General features: G+C 37.0%; 1 protein-coding gene across 5 annotated transcripts in view; it reads left to right on the top strand.

The window, feature by feature from the left end:
* Positions 1 to 19,669, top strand: part of STAP1 (signal transducing adaptor family member 1) — a 62,796-nt gene that overhangs the window by 10,870 nt on the left and 32,257 nt on the right. For all 5 annotated transcript variants that reach the window (XM_045056276.1, XM_045056277.1, XM_019829433.3 and 2 more), the window contains exons 3-6: positions 761 to 939; positions 10,107 to 10,178; positions 15,249 to 15,362; positions 17,840 to 17,896. In XM_045056276.1, the coding sequence (XP_044912211.1) occupies positions 820 to 939; positions 10,107 to 10,178; positions 15,249 to 15,362; positions 17,840 to 17,896 (363 nt within the window). In that variant the 5' untranslated portion in view covers positions 761 to 819. The remainder of the gene's footprint in view (positions 1 to 760; positions 940 to 10,106; positions 10,179 to 15,248; positions 15,363 to 17,839; positions 17,897 to 19,669) is intronic.

The raw sequence follows: 19,669 nt of genomic DNA, 5'->3' as shown, positions 1-19,669 counted from the left end.
GTTTCCCACGTACAACTACTGAATGCATTTGGGCCCCAATGTAGCTTTCTAAATCTTACCGTAGAGACCCCATCTATGCATCTTTGCATCAGTGATCCACAGCTCAGAAAGCATAAAAGAACAAAATAAAAGTTTGAAGTATTACAGCTTTCTCTGCCAGACATATTTTGCCAACTGGTAACCCATGAACTCAAAATTCTTACTGACAGAAAAGTAAAAAAATCCCATGTTGCCATGTGGTTTATATTTAGTGGATCATCAAAATAGGCATGGGATAAGGAACTCCAATCCTTAAAAAAATGTAAGCAAAGCTCAGTCTTAAAAGATTTACAGCAGAAATAGTACTAATAAAATTATCCTATACAGTAATTTTTAATGGAGTCAAGTTAATTCAAGTCATATCTTGTGGGGGTAAAGATGGAAAGCAATAAATAAAAGAAGGTGGAAGAAAACAAATGTGACCTTGATGACTCCTCCAAAGTTTATAACCTCCACATCGGTTCTTTTCATCCCCTGGTGATATTAATCTTCTATTTATTTTGCTACTGTAATCCTCAGTAATTCTAAATTTGCATAGAGATCGTCCTTTCAAAGTTGGTCTATGCCTGTTCTTTCTCACCTCACAAAAAGTAAAGGAAAAAAGTGTGTGTGTGTGTGTGTGTGTGTGTGTGTGTGTGTGTGTGTATGTGTGTACTGTTGGTGGTTAAATATCGAGTTGGGACTTCCTCTTTGAACAGTTGCTTTTTCCTCTCACACAAAGGAGATCTCATTTTGTTTGAGACTGGATATAGTTGAAATCAAACCACACACCAAGAGGGTATGATGGATAAGAAGCCCCCAAAACCAGCTCCTCGCAGGATCTTCCAAGAAAGGTTAAAGATTACTGCTCTACCTTTATACTTTGAAGGTTTTTTGTTAGTCAAGAGGTCAGAATGCCAGGTAAGTCCATAGATGATAACGTTGCAACTAGCAGCTTCTGCCTTAATATAAAATTTGTTTCATGGTGATGTGATGTGACAAGTGCCACCTTGTTTCTGTTGTGATTAAGCCCTCTTCTCTGAGCTCAGAAATATGATGCCAATTTTGCATAATTATAAAGACAATGTGTGGCTTAAGCACATTCAGGTATATATGTATGTATTATATATAATAATATAACATTCTAATGTTAAGTCACCAATGTAAAAAAAATTGAATAAGCTACATTTCCAAAGAATTTATGTAAACATAACAGAAGATTTCAGCTTGGAAGATAAAATGTTTGATATTTTTTTCTATTTACTAGTATGCTTCCACAATGACTTGTATCACTTAATACAAAATATTATGATTGAAATGAAAACTTTTGCTCTTCCTCTTAGTAGTTTGAAGTTTACAAATAATGGTAAAATTATTTTTTAATAGTAAACTTTTGTAAAAATAAATTATGAAAATGCTAAAATTGATATTGTTTAACATTAAATATAGTTGTATATTCTAAAAACATGAAGATAGTGACTTGAAAAGACAATATGTAGGTTGCAGTGTATGTAATATGTGCACTAAGATATATAAATACATTCATTCTAACAAAACTCAAAAAGCAGTTCATATTTTTTTAAATGTAAAAATGAAAAATTATAATTAAATAAGTTAAAATCAGTGCTTTGAAAATACCAGTTATGGATAATTTGAAGTTAATGAGAGAAATAAACATGAAAGTGTCTGTTACTAATTAAAAAAGAAATCATTAAGCTGGGTCAAATTTTATGCAATTTTAAAAGTAACAAAGTAGCAAAAAGTTAAGTGTTTCAAGAAATGTCATCAGAAATGTTTAATAATGATAATAAGATATGTTTTCTTAAGATTTATTAATGGAAAAATTGTGAAAATATCTACAATAGCACATTCGAGGTTTTTGTAAAGACATGGTAGTTTATATTCTGTTAGAGGTGTTAAACATGTATTAATAAATTTGTCAGTTATATTTGAATATTTTTTGGTTCCTCCTACATGCTTTTATTTTTTGCATCTTTTTCTTTTTTTCATTTTCATTTTTTTAAGTTTATTTATTTTTGAGAGAGAGAGAGAGAGCCTACACAAGCATGTGTGAGAGAGGAGCAAAGAGAGAGCAAGAGAATACCAAGCAGACTCCACACTCTCAGTGCAGAGCCCAGTGTGGGCTCTTTCCCACCAACTGTGAGATCATGACCTGAGCCAAGCTCAAGAGTTGACCACTTAACTGACTGAGCTACTCAGGTGCCCCCCCTCTTATATGCTTTGAAAGTGAATTCTACCTTGTCACAATAGGTTAGCCACATGATTACTTTGGCAGGAAAGAGGAATTGGGAAAAAGAAATTTCTAATTTGTAATTAAAAAAAATTTTTTTTAATGTTTATTTATTTTGAGAGACACAGAGACAGAGCTTGAGTGGGGGAGGGGCGGAGAGAGAGGGAAACACAGAATCTGAAGCAGGCTCCAGGCTCAGAGCTATCAGCAGAGCCCGACATGGGGCTCGAACCCACCAACTGTGAGATCCTGACCTGAGCCTAAGTCGGACGCCCAACTGACTGAGCCACCCAGGCACCCCTCTAATTTGTAATTTAAATTTGATTATTCATTAAATGTTCATCGAAGTATTTATAATAACTGTTTCTGATGATGGTTAGCAGGAAGAACAAGGATTTTAGAGTCAGTAAAACATGTCTTTACCTGATGGTTTTGCCATTTAAACTGCTTGTGATCTTGTGGAATTTACTCTATCTTCTTGAGATTCAATTTTCTCAAACTATAAAATGGAAAAACTACACCTTGCCACGTAAAGTACAATGCCTGGAATACAACAGGTGCTCAACTAATTTATTCACTCAAACAATGTTTATAATGTGTCCCCTATGCATCAAGCATCCTACCGAGTTCCAGAGAATATAAATATAACACAAAGATCCTACCTTCAAGAGGCTTAGTCTACAGTAAGGAGTGATGACTCTCTTACCTGACTGTTACTCTACCTTTTCTTAGAAAGCATACTTTGAAATGGAAAGAATAAACTATAGATATAAATATTTCTGATGAAATTGACTTGTTTCCACTCGAATTCATAGCAACATCTTTCACTTGTATGTCAAGGAGAAGAGAGCAAGAGGATAACAATATTGTCTAATTATAGGGTGGTTTTAAGGATTAAAGAAGATAACATATAAAATACCTGGCTTACACTAAAGGTTATATTCATTCATTTTATTATTTATTATAATCTTATTAACATACTAAAATCAGTTTTGAATCCGTAGGTACGGTTGACCCTTAAACAACATGGGTTTGAACAGTGTGGGTCCACTTACACTTGGATTTTTTGATAAATATAGTACAGTGCTATATATGTATCTTTTTCTCCAATCATTTTCTTAATAACATTTTTCTCTGGCTTACTTTATTGTAAGGATAGATATATAATACAGATAGCTTACAAAATATGTGTTAATCGACTGTTTGTGTTACTCACAAGGCTTCTGGTCAGCAGTGGGCTATTAGTAGTTAAATTTTTCTGGAGTCAAAAGTAATATGTGAATTTTTGACTGTGCAGGAGGGTCAGCACCCTAACCCGCTACATTGTTGGAGGGTCAACTGGTAATATGGCTCACAGGAGAGCCACAGAGCTAGAGCGCTAGTGAAAATAGAAGCTGTGAGAAAAATCTAAGGAAAATAATGGGATTTCTAGGCAGCAGCGAAGTGCCTGGGAACCTTTAAAAGTGAAGGAAAGCCAGGGATATATGGAAGGTTATCTTTAAAAGAAAATGGGATAGAGGAAGTTGGGATACTCTGCAGAACGTTAAGTGGGGTCTTTGTTGAAGAAATTCAGAACATTTAAACTAGAGAAAATATAACTGAGGACTAACCTGGTCTGTAAGGAGATCACACATTTAGAGGTGCTTCCTAGCTATTTTTGTGACAGGGGACTTGTAAGAATTTAAGGATTTTTGCCCCTAGGAAAAGGTACCAATATGTACCATTTTATTATTTTTTTAAATTTTTTTTTCAATGTTTATTTATTTTTGGGACAGAGAGAGACAGAGCATGAACGGGGGAGGGGCAGAGAGAGAGGGAGACACAGAATCGGAAACAGGCTCCAGGCTCTGAGCCATCAGCCCAGAGCCTGACGCGGGGCTCGAACTCACGGACCGCGAGATCGTGACCTGGTTGAAGTCGGACGCTTAACCGACTGCGCCACCCAGGCGCCCCAACATGTACCATTTTAAATGCAATTCCAGCAAGTCCATGGATCCCAGGTCAAGAATCCATTAAAAATACATAATCTTCATGAAAAAGATAATGTAGACTTACTTAAACAACAGCACGAGAATTTTGGACTGATCAGGAAGATTTATTTGATAATAAGTGCTATTAAAAGCCACAACAGGATGCCAATGAAAACACAGTTTTTGCAAATGGGGAAAATTCTCATTTTTCTGGAACTGTTTGAAATTAAGTTAGAGGTGTGCCTGGGTGGCTCCGTCAATTAAGCGTCAGACTTCGGCTCAAATTATGATCTCGTGGTTCATGAGCTCAAGCCCCACATGAGGCTCTGTGCTGACAACTCAGAGCCTGGAGCCTGTCTCGGATTCTGTGTCTCCCCCTCTGCCCTCCCTGCTTGTGCTCTCTCTCTCTCTCTCTCTCTCTCTCAAAAATAAATAAACATTAAAAAAAATTAATTAAAAAATTGGAGATAGAACTTGGGCAACATTTCATAGTTTCTTCAATCTGTGATATGCCTTAAAAACAATATGTATAATATGTCTTTTAATTAACTTGAACATAAGAATGTGGTCACCATATCAGTGTCAAAATAACATATCTCTGACTAGTCCTCACCACTAGTTCATTTAGAATTATACTGGTATATTTATAAGAGCTTATCTGCAACTCAATCAAGACTGTGACCCACTGGTCTCTGCGTACTGAATATAAGTTTGATCTATTCTTAGGCTTGTGGCTGTGGTTGAAGTTCACAGGACCTATCGTTATTTGTAATCTTACCTTTCCTCCGGGCTGCCTTTATTCTAGCTCACTACCTTTGTTCTTGCTTCTTCCCCCTGCCCCACCCTTAATAAACCCTCCTTAATCCTTTCCATGAATCTGTATGTTTATCAGTAAAACTCTTATTTTTCCCTGATTAATTCTACCCAGTTCATATAATTCTCTCCTGACTGAACCACCTCTGTAATTTTTCTTAGAAGCATAGATGGATGTCACCTGTATGTATAGAAGGAACTCAATAAGCTTTGGCAATGAGGGATTTTAGTTTTCCTATCATATGGCAGGTTAATACCCATAAATCTAATTTGGAAGACGAAGAGAGTGGTACACTTTGATTTCAGAGTTTTCTGTTGCTTACTTTTCCTCCAAGAATCATAGAATCTCCAGTTTGAACTTGATCTTAGATGCCATACTCCAGCAAAACCACACACCCTGTCATTAAGTTCTCCAACCAATTTGCCTGCATTCTGATCTTCCCTCTCTCCCTCACTCCCGTCCTAGTTCCAAATTATAGTGTAGCTTCGACTTGATTCCTGCATGGCAGAGGCTTACCAGTAGAACAGGATGTGAAAGGCTTAAAAAGAGAGATATGATTAAAAAAAAAAGTCCCCCCAAATCAAATTGTTTTATTAATCAGAAGTCAAACTTGAGAAAATCCAAGTACTTTTCAACAGAGTGGCTAGACACTTTCATGGTTTTTATAGAACATCTGCCTGATTATGGAGACAGTATATATTGACAACTTTTCAAGCCAAATTTCTCAATGCAGTTTTATATTTCTCTACTGAAGACAACATGAAGGCACCCTTTCATAGTATATGTGAATGGCGATGGGTTTCATTACTCTGGTTCACAAGATATCCTCCCCTTCTCATACATAATCCCATTGAAGGAGATCTATTTTGGAGATTTTTGGATGCCACCACTGTCACACACACATACAAATCTCCATCCTCAAAAAGTAACATATGAATAATGAAAAATGCAAAGTACTTGTTAATAATGTGAGTGATGAGGTAATGCTTTTTTTTTTTTAAGTGGCTAACATTTATGGTCCACTTGCTATGTCCCAGGTCCCATGTGCTTTACACACAGTATTATTCCATTCAATCTTGAACAACTCTATAAGGCAATAGCAGGAAGCTGGTTTCTACCTCTATTCTTGGTCCCCTAGCAGTACACTCTCACACAGGAAAAACAATGGTCATTACCATCATCATCATCATCATCATCATCATACTTCAGTGCTTTTAATATATTCAGAAAGTTGTTCAACATCACCACTATCTAGTTCTAGAACATTTTCATCCTGCTAAAAAGAAATCCCATTAGCAGTTAATCCCTCTTCCCCTGCTGTATACATTTTTATATGCATTTGTTGGGATTTTTTTCTGTCTCCCAATTTTGAAACCAATTAAAAATTAAGACAGAGGAATCCCACACAGATCAATTAGGTACTTTTATCATTAATAAAATCTATCGCTATGTAGTTTAGATTTATGGCCAAAACAATGCTAACACTTTATACCAGATTTAGGTAGGCTTGAGCTACCTTGAGTCACTCACTAACTCAGTTTAAAAGCCACAAGCCTACCCCTCCTGGAGGCCCTTTACCACATGGCAGGACCAGAAAAAGAACACCTACTCTCTCCTAATACGCTGAGCAGAGAGAGGATAGAAAGGGGCTAAGTTGAACATGTTGCCTCTTAATTCACTCTGGCTGTACTGTGCAGGATAGATTGGAGGGCATAAGAAGGTGGCAGAGAAACCAGGTAAATGCTATCACAATGCCAATAACACATTGGCTGATTCTTCAATCCTATGCCCCTTTGAATTGGTCTTTTCTATGTTAATTTGTTCTTAGCTCAGGAGGTATAAGCAGGTTCCTTACGTAACATTATAGCCAGCTCTCAATTAGGAGGTAGGATGGACTGGAAAGACCACAGGGTTGGACAAAGAAACTTGTCCCACATTCCAACCCTGCCCCTGAAGTAGATTGCTACAGTAATACTACCAATTTGTTCAAGCCTCACTGTATGCATTCCCCCTTTGAAATGTGACTTCTCTGGTCTTTCATGAAGAGATTGACTTTATTTTTCTACCCCTTGAAATCTGGACTAGGTCATGCTTCGGTAAATGTGACAAAGGGAGAAAATTAGAAACCTCACACATTAGGTTTGCCTTCTCTTGCTCCTGGGAATCCTTCTGCCAGCATGTGAACAAATATAGGCTTACGTGACAAATATAGGCTTACGTGACTCCCTGTGGAGTGAGACTCTGGTTTTCTCAGTAGAGTGTTTTCCAACACCAACAACCAATTCTCTGACTCTCTGGACACCATCTGGCTGTTCAACAATTCAGCTGAATTCTGACACTACCTATCCAGATGTAGTGCAGACCCCACCGCTTAGTTAAGGGCACAGTCCCACAAGACTGCCCTCCACTTCAGTCACCAACTGAAAGTCCCAGACCTCCTATACTTCTGACCAACTCACTATAAATCAAAAGCTGCCATGATTCCCTCTGAAGACTTTATAATTTATTAGACTGGCTCACAGAACTCAGGAAGCCACGTTACTTACATTTTCTGGTAAAAGATACAAATGAACAGGCAGATCAAGAGGTCCATAGGGCAAGATCTGGAAGGGCCCCAAGCACACATGCTTCTGTCCGTACTGAGTTTGGCTGTACCAACCTCTCAACATGTGAATGTGTTCACCAATTAGGAATTTTATCAAATCACATTGTTCAAGAATTTTTATGAAACTTAAATCTCCCAGCCCATCCCCCATTTTTCCTAGAGGTTGGTGGGTAGGGCTGAAATTTCCAACCCAGTAATCAGTTGTCCTTTTAGCCACCAGACCTATCTTGAAGCTATCCAGGCATTCCATCCTAAGTCATCTCATTAGTATAAACTCAGGTATTACGTAAAGTGACTCATTACTAGTAACAAAAACAGTCCTACCATTCAGGAAATTTGAAGGGTTTTAGGATCTCTGTGCCAGGAAATGGGGGACAAAGACCAAAACATATTTCAGTTCTGCATTCCCAGCTAGGACCCCAGGCAAGTGTGTGAGGCCACCCCTAGACCAGCCACAGTGAAGTATATCCAAAGAATGATCATACAGCCACAGAATAATGGGAAATAGCAAACATTTGCTATTTTAATCCACTAAGTTTGAGGGTGGCTTGTTACACAACAAAAGCTAACTAATATAGCACTTTATCAGCCCTGAAGAAAAAGGGATAAAATAGTTCTACTAAGAACATGAGAAAGATGATTGTTGTAATTCAAAATGAATTTAATCTTGAGCTTCGTGGGAACCAAGACAAATAAAAACAAGATGGGTTACAGAGTTTCCATTATTTGAGAAAAGAAGTATATCAGTTCTGAAGAGGTGAGAAACAGTTTGATGGGCTAAGAAAGGATAAATGGTATGTCAGTATTAGACACAAAATGCCATAATATATAAAAGTGTCTTCACATTTATAAGCATAAGAAAAAAATCATGTAACTCTCTTACATTAATCCTCAATATAAGTCAAGATAATCCAGCATGTCATAAACATTGAGCTTATTAAACTCTAAAGGAATGATTAACATGTCTATAAAACTGGAATTTTTAAAAACATACTTTTGGAGGGGCGCCTGGGTGGCGCAGTCGGTTAAGCGTCCGACTTCAGCCAGGTCACGATCTCGCGGTCCGGGAGTTCGAGCCCCGCGTCGGGCTCTGGGCTGATGGCTCAGAGCCTGGAGCCTGTTTCCGATTCTGTGTCTCCCTCTCTCTCTTCCCCTCCCCCGTTCATGCTCTGTCTCTCTCTGTCCCAAAAATAAATACACGTTGAAAAAAAAAAAATTAAAAAAAAAAAACATACTTTTGGAAAGAGCTGGGTATGAAGGTAAGTATTTACACTTGAAAGGATTTTATTCTCGAAACCCCCATGTCATTCTTTTGTAATACAGCCAGTCTTCACAGAATGTAAATTCCCCTTATTAAATAACTTTCACTTGAGTGAAATGAAACTAGGTTATTTAAATTTTTTAAACCTAAAAAGTTGTATTTCTATAAAACCCATAATAATGTGAATGTAGCAATAATGAATGAAATTCGGACTTCAATGTTTAGCTTTGATATTAAACTATTTTTATGATTATGAACTATTCCATTGCCTTTATTTATATAAACATACACTATTTATAGGACCCACACTATAAGCCATGTACTCTAAGTGCTTTACATATGCCAATTTATTCAATCCTTTCAATTGTCCTGGAATCTAGATATTTAATGCTTGTCCTATCTTGACCCCTAAATGGCTCCTCTTACAGGTGCAGGCTTCCACTGATGCCTACATAAAAAGTCAAGCGTCTTAAATCAATGGGGAAAGTTTTGAAAAATGACCTATTTAAACACAAATCAAATCACATCCTTACCTCACACCTTATGCTAAAATAAATTTGTGAAAGATTTAATCAAGACCTATATGTAAAGGGGAGTCCTAGTGGCTCAGTCGTTTAAGAGTCCGACTCTTGGTTTCAGCTCAGGTCACGATCTCAGGGTTTGTGAGTTCAAGTCCTATGTTGGGCTCTGTGCTAACAGTGCAGAGCCTGCTTGGAGTTTTCTGTCTCTCCCTCTCTCTCTGCTGCTCCTTGCTCTCTGAATGAATGAATGAATGAATGAACTTTAAAAAAAGGAGTTAGGGGCGCCTGGGTGGTGCAGTCGGTTAAGCGTCCGACTTCAGCCAGGTCACGATCTCGCGGTCCGGGAGTTCGAGCCCCGCGTCAGGCTCTGGGCTGATGGCTCAGAGCCTGGAGCCTGTTTCCGGTTCTGTGTCTCCCTCTCTCTCTGCCCCTCCCCCGTTCATGCTCTGTCTCTCTCTGTCCCAAAAAAATAAATAAATGTTGAAAAAAAATTTTTTTAAAAAAAGGAGTTAAATGTGAAATTAAGCCATAAGTTAGGTGATTTATCTCAGGGTAAAGAAGAAACCTATATCAAACAGCAATTAAGGAAGTTACAAAGAAAAGTGGTAACAAGAAAACAGTTGAATATATACCAATGAAATAATGCTCTTAATTTCTTTCCCACAGGAGTATAAACATTACTGGACAGAGTTGAGAGGAACTACACTTTTTTTTTATTCTGACAAAAAAAGTCCAACAGTAAGTAGTTAAACACATTTGACTGGTTCAATTTTTTCCAATATAGACATGTTATATAGTTTTATTCATTTGGGGTTTTCTGTCTCTCAAGAGTAAAGCAATTCAAATAAGAACGTTGATATCTGTGGATACTATCAGATATAAGACCTATGGTAAAGTTTCCAGGGCACCTACGAAGAAGATATAAACTTGTGTCTTTAGTTTTGCATTTTTTTCTTTCTGATCCCAATGGTAGAAACTTAGTTGAAAAGTGAAAATTTTAGCTAGGTAACAAGATAAAACTTGCTTAATGCCAAGGGGTAGCCTTAATTTCCCCAGTTTTTTATCTTGCTGTATCATGCAGTTATTATCCGAAAGAAACTAGATGATCCCCAAAGCCTCATAACATAAAATATGTCACAATTTAATTTTTCTAGGGAGACGAAAACATAACCTGCTAAAGGGACTTCTAAGAGCTTAAGCATGAGAATAAAGAGATACTGAGATTTATTTATTAGTATTAATTTCAAATAATTTATTTTTAATTTTTTTTATTTTTACATTTATTTATTTTTGAGAGACAGAGCGTGAGCAGGGGAGGGGCAGAGAGAGAGGGAGACACAGAATCTGAAGCAGGCTCCAGGCTCTGAGCTGTCAGCAGAGCCGGATGTGGGGCTCAAACCCACGAACTGTGAGATCATGACCTGAGCCCAAGTCAGACACTCAACCAACTGAGCCATCCAGGCGCCCCTATCAAATACTTGATTTATATTTCAATTTTTCCACAAAGATCAAAAACTATGTATTTCATTTTTCCCACAAATAAAATGTAGCGTTTTAGTGTCAAATGTTTGCCTACCATGGAATGCTATACCTGTAGGAGATTTTTATGATCTAGTAACTTGTTTAAATACAAACATTTTGTACCATGGATGCAGTAGCCCACAGTTCTTGGAACATCATTATTACATGCCCAGATTTAATGAAAGAGACAGAAAAAACAGCCTTTGTGATGTATTCCACCTTGCAGGTATTTTAGTGCCATTTAGTGGTAAATTAACCAGAAATCATTTAAAAAACAAACAAAATGTGTTGAGCACTGGGTGTTACATGTAAGTGACGAATCACTAAATTCTATTCCAATATTACACTATATGTTAACTAATGAGAATTTAAATAAAAGATTGAAAAAAAATAAGAACATGCAAAAACAAACAAACAAAAACAAACTTACAATGATGACTTTCACCAGAGTTCTGGACAGGTAAGATTCATATGGAGGTGTTTTCAAATGCCATAATAAATTTTAATAAAATGAATCCCTCTGTTGTGCCTTCCAACTTCCTACTGATGTCAGTGAGACTATGAGAGACACTGGTCTAACCCTTGTACAGTATACATAGTGGGTGAGAGAATAGTTATTGCTCACTTGCTACCTGGCATGAGGCAGTACAGCTTAGTGAGCACAGCTTAGTGACTGCCGCCTGGTCTTCAGGCAGATTGCCTGGCTTGTTACCTTGTTTCTGTGAACTGTGGGTCTTGGGCTAGTTACCTAACCTGTCTGTGTCAGTATATCAGACAGGGAACTGGTAGGAAACAGATGACATCTCAAATTGGGCATTTTTTTTTTAAGATTTTATTTTTAAGTAATCTCTAAACCCAACGTGGGGCTCAAACTTACATATGCCCCTAACCGAGATCAGGAGTTCGTGCCTTACTGATCAAGCCAGCCAGGAGCCACTCAGATTGGGCATTTTTGAAGAGAGCTTAATGAAGATGCTATATTCAAAGCAGTGGACAGGATATAGGAAAACTACAAAGGATAGAATAGAACTCTGAGGCTAGGAACAGTTCCCTACCTTGATGCCCAGAATTAAAAAAAAAAAAAAAGTGGGAGAAGAGTGAACAGAAGTGTATGAAGATGACTACATTGAGAGGAGTAAGATCTTTGACTGAGGAAGCAATTGCATAAATACTTCACTCTCCTCAGGCTTCTGATCTCCTGCCAGTGTTAACTAGGATCCAACCCAATGGGAATGAAGGGGCCCTTGATGTTGTCCCCACAGGTCCCTCTCCTGTGCACAGCACTGTGTGGTAAAGGGATAAAAGGAAACCCAGGGAAGCAAATAAAAGATCTTGTCCAACATCATTTCCAAATCCCTAAAATTAGGATAAAAAGAATCACCCATTACATGAAGTTATCAAAAGGATTAGACGAGATAATGAATGTAAGGACTTGAGAGATGAGCTGCCACATAGCACGCATTCAAGTATTTTACATACATTATCTCATCTAATTCGCACAACTCTTCTGAGTGGTATACTATTTTAATCACCACTTATAGATGAGAGTAGTCAAGTTTAGGGATTCAGAAGTTGTACAAGATCAGACAGTTAATGAAAGGGGTACGTACCATCCAGGTCCTGCTCCTGAGCCAGCATTCTTAACCACTATGCCATGAACAGACTGTTACAATGAAATACTGCAGAATTGTCCATCTACCCATTTTGTTAAAAGAGGGTGCAGACTTTAGGAAATTTGGGGAGGGGGCGATAGTCTCAGGAGAAAGCATAGAGATAGAAGGTGAGAAGTGTAGATAATTCAGCTCATAGTAGGGAAGAATTTAAAGCTGCCTTGACATATTTGAAAGACTGTCAGGAGGTCATGTGAAAGAGTCAATGAATTCGTTTCATGTTATTTCAGAGAAAGAGGACTAGGACCATTGGATGGAAATTAACTGGAGGAACGAACGACTGTGCCTTAATACAAGGAAAAGCTTGCTAGCAGGCAGAATGGCATAGAGGCATAAGTTCCATGTTGTTTGAGATATTCCAACATAGACAGGATGGCTACAGGGAGGGATGCCGTGGAAGAGATTCAAGCATCAGATGGCAGCTGGATTAGACAGATGACCTTTAAGGCTCTTTTCAACCCTACAATTAAAAAAAAAAAAAAAAAGATAAAACTTCCTTTCTTCTAATCAATAGATCAGCACTCTATCTAATTCGGCCACTTCCTCCTCTGTTGCTTCCTCCTTTGTCTCAGCAAAGTTTACTTAGCTTAATCTAGGCAATCCATCAGAAAAAGATTTGTGTGCAATTTTTTAATTCTGTCCTGCTTCCCTTATACCTTTCCATCCATTTTTAATTGCTCTTTGTCCATTGAAAATAAATAGGTCAACCCAAACGAACCCACAACTTCATCATTATAGAAATAGGTCTGGAAAAAAAATTTACTTACTTATTTTTCTGCCTTACTTTATTCAGAAAAATAAAATAAGGACACAAAGCAGAACCTAGTAAAATAAGTTCTATTGGGCAAAACAGAGGAAAATAAAAAAGTCAAGAATGAGGCTAATTCAGAAAAAAAAAATTATGCCATAAAAACTCTACTATACTTACTGGCGGTGGATTTGATCTTCCCACACTAGAGAACAGGTCTGACCAGCTGCATACAGAGTAGCCCATGTATATACCAGTTGTTCAGAAGAAATATTCTAATTGTATTGGGCTAAGAGAGGAATTTCTTAATAGGATCCTTATAACCAACGATGTGATAAATGTTGAAGAAGAGCATTCTTGAAAAAATCATGTGTATGAATATATGTATACAAGTTTATTATAAATATTACTGATATAAAGAATGTGTAGCACAAAGTTGAAAAAATAAAATATACAATTTTTAAAAATATTTTCTTTCTTAAAAAAATTTTTTTTAATGTTTATTTTTGAGAGAGAGAGACAGAGTGCAAGCAGGCATACGGAGAGAGAGAGAGGGAGACACAGAATCTGAAGCAGGCTCCAGGCTCCAAGCTATCAGCACAGAACCCAATGTGGGGCTCGAACTTACGGACTGTGAGATCATGACCTGAGCCGAAGTCAGATATTTAACTGACTGAGCCACCCAGGCGCCCCTACATTTTTTATTATAGTTTCCATATAGGTAATTGATTCTCACAGATACTTTCATTGATCTTTCTGAACTTGGATCCACAGGCAACTAAAATTGCAATTCAATCATGATTTGACAAATGCAGTTGTCTTCCAATCTGCTGTTTCCCTAATAAATTTGTCACTAAATGTGACATTTGATATGAATGTCGACTGATTTTTTTGTTTACATTAATGATAAGAGGAAAGCAAAGCAATAATCATGTATGTTAGAACTTCACCTATTTTGATAATGACATGGGTAAGTTCTTTGCTAAACAACATGATAATTTCTGAATCATGGGACAATATTTTGTCAATTTTTTTTGTTCTGTTCACAATGAAAAAGTTTCAGACACAAGAAACTTTAACATTTTATCTGCTTTATTAATATTTTACCCCTCACTTTGCTACCCAGAGCCCAGCAAACTGTGGCCCTTGACCCAAATCTAGCCACTGGCCTGATTTTGTACAGTCTATGAGCTGAGAATGTTTTTTACATTTTCAAAGTGTTGTATGAAAACAATAAGAATTTGCAACAGAGACACTGTGTGGTCTGCAAAGCCTGAGACATTTACTATCTAGCTTTTGCAGAAAAAAAATTGCTGGCTCCTAGGACAATTAACAAAACAATAAATCAAGCCCTAATTTGTAAGGTTTACCAGTTTCCAAGGTGTAAATACTCCCACCACAGCTGATTTTAAACTGTCAGTGTGACTTTCCTGAATTGGGAAGAAAGGTATGGTAATACACTGTTAGATAGTATTTCCCTCAAACAGAAATGAGGATGTAAATAACCTCAAGGGCATAGCAAATACAATGTAGTATTATAATTAGAAAATAATGAGTTTTGAATTTTAGTTACCTTTGTTTTTAATATAATTGTATGTTTATATAATTTAATTTTTAACAGCTGTGTTTAGTGACTGGCTTGCAAACTTCCTAAAAATGAAAGAATCAGCTTTTGCAAAGTCATGTGGGCCAGGTCCAGCACACCATCACAGAATACATCTCCAAATGCCTTCTGAGTTCGGAAGGCTTGCGATGCCCAGTTGAAAGCCAGGATTTCATGCAAGGTCCAAATCAGTTATGTTCCTCCTTTCTAGAACTAATGTATGTTACCCATGAAACAATTTAATGAGATTTCCCTTATCTTTGCAGTATGTTGACAAGTTAGACATAATAGACCTCACATGCCTTACTGACCAGAATTCAACCGAAAAGAATTGCGCAAAATTCACCCTTGTTTTACCAAAAGAGGAAGTGCAACTGAAGGTGAGTGAGGAGCCGCAATTAGTTGGAAACAAGTTGTTATAAATAGCACTCGCCTCTTCACAACCCACTGGGCTGAGGTAAAGAGGAATCGTAAGAGGACCTGCCAAGTCTCATTCTTTGTTCGTATTTCTTGCCTCTTGCCAAAAACTGCAGTTTTCTAAATAGGGATTTGAAAGGGCCTGTCCACTTGTTTAGTATACAAGCACATTGAAACCATACACTTCTGTCCTCTGACAAAGTCAGAGATCCCACCTGGTGTTTTTAAGAAGTTGTTCTTGAGTTGATACTTACCAAGTTCCCAGATGAATCTGAGAGTGTCCAACAAGATACATGTTTGGAACTACTGAATTAGACAAACCCACATTTCACAAATCGAGAGATATTTTGCAAGGCAATTGGCCTGTACTGTAATCTTCAAAAATAGCGCTGTGAGAAAAGCCAAAGGAAGGCCAGACACCTGTGTCCAATTTTGGAAACCTTGGCGTATGACAGCTACATGCAGTGTGTGACCCTGGACTGGATTCTGGGCTAGAAAAGGAAAACAAAAAACTATAAAGAACTTTACTGTTACAATAGAAAAATTCAGAAAAGAACTGTGTATTAGATATACACCGTTTGTGAAAGATGGTATTAATCTCATAAAACTCTAAGCCCCACACGAGCAGAAATTTGTTTGTTAAATTCATCACTGTACAGCTAGCACTTGCACAGAAAAAAAGTTTTTCTTGAATTGACATTCAAAGCGAGCCAGTTAAAGTCAACCAACAATTACAGTGTTAAACGTATTGTTGCAATTGAATAAGAAGTTGTTCGAGTTGGCCTTGCAAGCACTGCTCATGAATCTTTACAGTACCGTAGTCCCCCTCCCCCCCTTAAAGTGGTTACAGTTACCCGTGGTCAACTGCAGCCTGGAAGCAGATGGTCCTCCTTCTGACCTTATCAAAAGGTCAGTAGTAACCTAACACTCCACCACAAGGCCTACGTCATTCACCTCACTTCATCTCATCGTGTAGGCATTTTATCATCTCGCACCATTGCAGGAAGAAGGGTGAGTACAGCACAATAAGATATTTTGAGAAAAAGACCACATTCACATAACTTTTATTGAAGAATATTGTGATAATTGTTTTATTCCATTACTGTTGTTAATCTCTGTGTCTGATTTATAATTTAAACTTTATCATAGGCATGTATGTACAGGAAAAACATAGTATATGTAGCGTTTAGTACTATCTTCGATATCAGGCATCTACTGGGGGTCTTGGAATGTATCCCCATAGATAAGGGGGAATACTGTACTAGGAATCGCTAGTTAGGAAATCTAGGCCCTACCCCTAACCCTGGGCCCCAGATTTTTTGTTTTAAGCAAACTTCCCAGATGATTCTGATATGGTGGATAAAGAACACGAGATTGGAATCATATGTCTGGGGTTGAATTCTGGCTGTTTTATTCATCAGTTGTGTAACTGTAGGCCAGTTACTTAACTCCTTTATGCCTTGGTTTCTTCATCCTCAAGTAAGTCTTTACTCAGATGTATCTCTCTTACTGAGACTACCTGGACCATTTTATTAAAATTGCAACCCTTTTCCTCTCACCTAGCCCCTAATGACATTCTCAATGAAATTCTCAATTACCCTGCTCTACATTTTATTCTCCCATTTATTTCCTTCTGACGCTACAATATTTACTTACTATTCTACTTATGATATATTATTCCATAACTAGATCCAAAATTCCAGAACAAGGATTAGTATTTTGTTCTCTGATGTGAACCAGTACCTAGAATAGTGCCTAGTCCTAAGGTACTCAATAAATATGTTAAATGAGCAAATCTATAAAATAAAAATTTATTAAAGTACCTTTTGCAGAATTACCATAAAGGTTAAATCATTTAATGTGTGAAGTACTTAGAACAGTAGCTGCCCCTTATAAATACTTAATAAATGTTGGCTATATTAGTAGGACTTAGAGCTAAGAATTGGAAATTTTTAAGGACTAACTATATTGGTCTTACCTGGTTGCAAACTTAAAGCCAGTCAATATTAAATACCAGTGGGGTGGATCAATCATTAACTCACACATTGCAGAAATAAGTGAATAACATTTACTTTTTTAAAAGTAAATGTGTATGATTTTACTTGTTTGGTAAGCAGATAGATTGAAGCTATATACTTCTGACAAAAGAAAATAGTTTTGGAATTTCATAACATATACATTGTCTTAAACAAAAAGGAAAATGAATTGTTTCTTCCTTTCAACTAATTTAAAGTGCTTTAAAAATTACAACTGACTTTTTAAAACAACGTGCTTCAATAGAAAGATATGCATTTTGTCAACCTTGCTGGGTTTTGATAGCTTACACATTTGGAGTCTTATGAAACAATCATACGAAATTCTAAAATTACCTGAAGTTAATAAAAGTGTTAATGTTCACACTTATGTCTTTTCTTCTTTATGTTTTTGTTTTCATCTTCAGACAGAAAACGCAGAAAGTGGGGAAGAGTGGAGAGGCTTCATTCTTACAGTAACAGAGGTAGGAAGGACATTACTTTTGATTGATTCATTAATTCAACAAATATTTACTGGACACTGACTATGAACCATACAGAGTGAAAAGGGTAAAGTGAAGATACAAGAATTGAAAAGGACAGATATATACCCGTACATTTACTCATGAAATTTATATTTGTATGAGGTGGATGGAAAGGAAGAAAGGCAATAAGCAAAATAGTTTAAAATTGTGATAATTGTTATAAAGAAAATAAACCAGGCCATGTGCTAGCTAGAGAGTAACAGGTGGTCAGGGAGATCTACTTTTTGGTCTTTTGACACAATGGTTCTTTGTGTATGTTGATAGTTACAGCTTATATAGCATCATCTAAAATACTTTCCAATTCCTTTCTTATTCATTTAATACATATTTATAAAATGCTGAGATGAATTTTATGAATAACATAAACAATATAACAGAAAGACCATCAAAATGAATATTCACCTTTAAACATTTGTTTAGTTAGTCTTAAGACAAAAGGATGCTTACCTGTTCAACTCCCATGGCATCTTCTCAGAGACAAATAGTAAGATCTGCTTATAGTTAACAGTTGCAGCAGGATGTCTACCAATATTTTAAGTGAAGCTTCTATAGCAACTGTCTTATAAACATTAGGTACTTTAAGAGCCAGCCCCCAAAGAAGGATCATGTTCTCTGATACTTTTAGAGAAGTCAGTTAAGTACCGACTATCCAAAGCGAGTTCCTAAGTAAAGGCTTTGCAGTCACATGAGAGAAGCACTGCACTTTACTGAGATGATGGATGCTGGGTTTTTTTTAGGTTTCCTTATTTATTTTAAGAGAGAGAGACAGTGCAAGCAGGGGAGGGGCAGAGGGGGGGGGGAGAGAATCCCAAGCAGGCTCCATTCTGTAAGCACAGAGCACAAAGTGGGGCTCAATCTCATGAACTGTGAGATCATGACCTCAGCCAAAACCAGGACTCAGATGCTTAACTGACTGAGCCACCCAGGTGCCCTGATGCTGGCTTTTTATATCAGCCAATAACAGGTGAAAGTTGGACGTTCAGCTACCATGTAGGGAAGTCTTAGGAGGTTAGAAAACTGGACGAGTTAAAGATGTGAAAGACATTTTGACTTGTGTGGAGGAAGAAACTCAATGGGGAAGTCCATTGATGTTGTGAAAAAGCATCTTTGTGTGACACAGCACTTTTATATTGGGATACAAGTATCCCAAGGGTATATGAGTAGGTATCAAAGAGAATACCAAAACCACTGGAAAGCCTTGGGGTGCATCTACCTGGTACACTAATTATGTTTTGGCAAAAAGAAATTGTTTTTTAGTTTTTTTCCTTAAGTTAAGGATAAAAAGCATTATTTTAATTAAAATGTACATAATTATATTACAGAATGCAAAATAAAATTCATGTGAATTTCCAAGAGAAGAACAGTTATCTTAAATTTTGTGCTGTATGAATGTTGTTTTTTACTAGGTTCCCTGAACACTCTGTGTACATTCACACCATACTGTTGTTAGGACAGCTTTACCAGAAGTTCGAGAAACATAGACTGTAGTTGAAAGAGCAGAAAAAAAAAAGAAAGAAAGGAAAAGAAAGAAAGAAAAGAAAAGAAATGAAATGAAAAGATAAAAAAGAAACTTTGCTTTTGAATTAAATAAACTGGAGTTTGAGTCCACAATTTTCTAGCTATGTGACCCTGTTAGTTATTTAACTTTTCTGAACCTTTTTCTTTCTCCTGAACCTTTTTTTTTTCCTATTTGTAGAGTAGGGATAACATACC

This window comes from Felis catus, chromosome B1, assembly GCF_018350175.1.
Source record: "Felis catus isolate Fca126 chromosome B1, F.catus_Fca126_mat1.0, whole genome shotgun sequence".
Lineage (NCBI taxonomy): Eukaryota > Metazoa > Chordata > Mammalia > Carnivora > Felidae > Felis > Felis catus.
The sequence above is the reverse complement of the archived record's forward strand: the minus strand, read 5'-3'. Positions and strand labels throughout refer to the sequence as shown.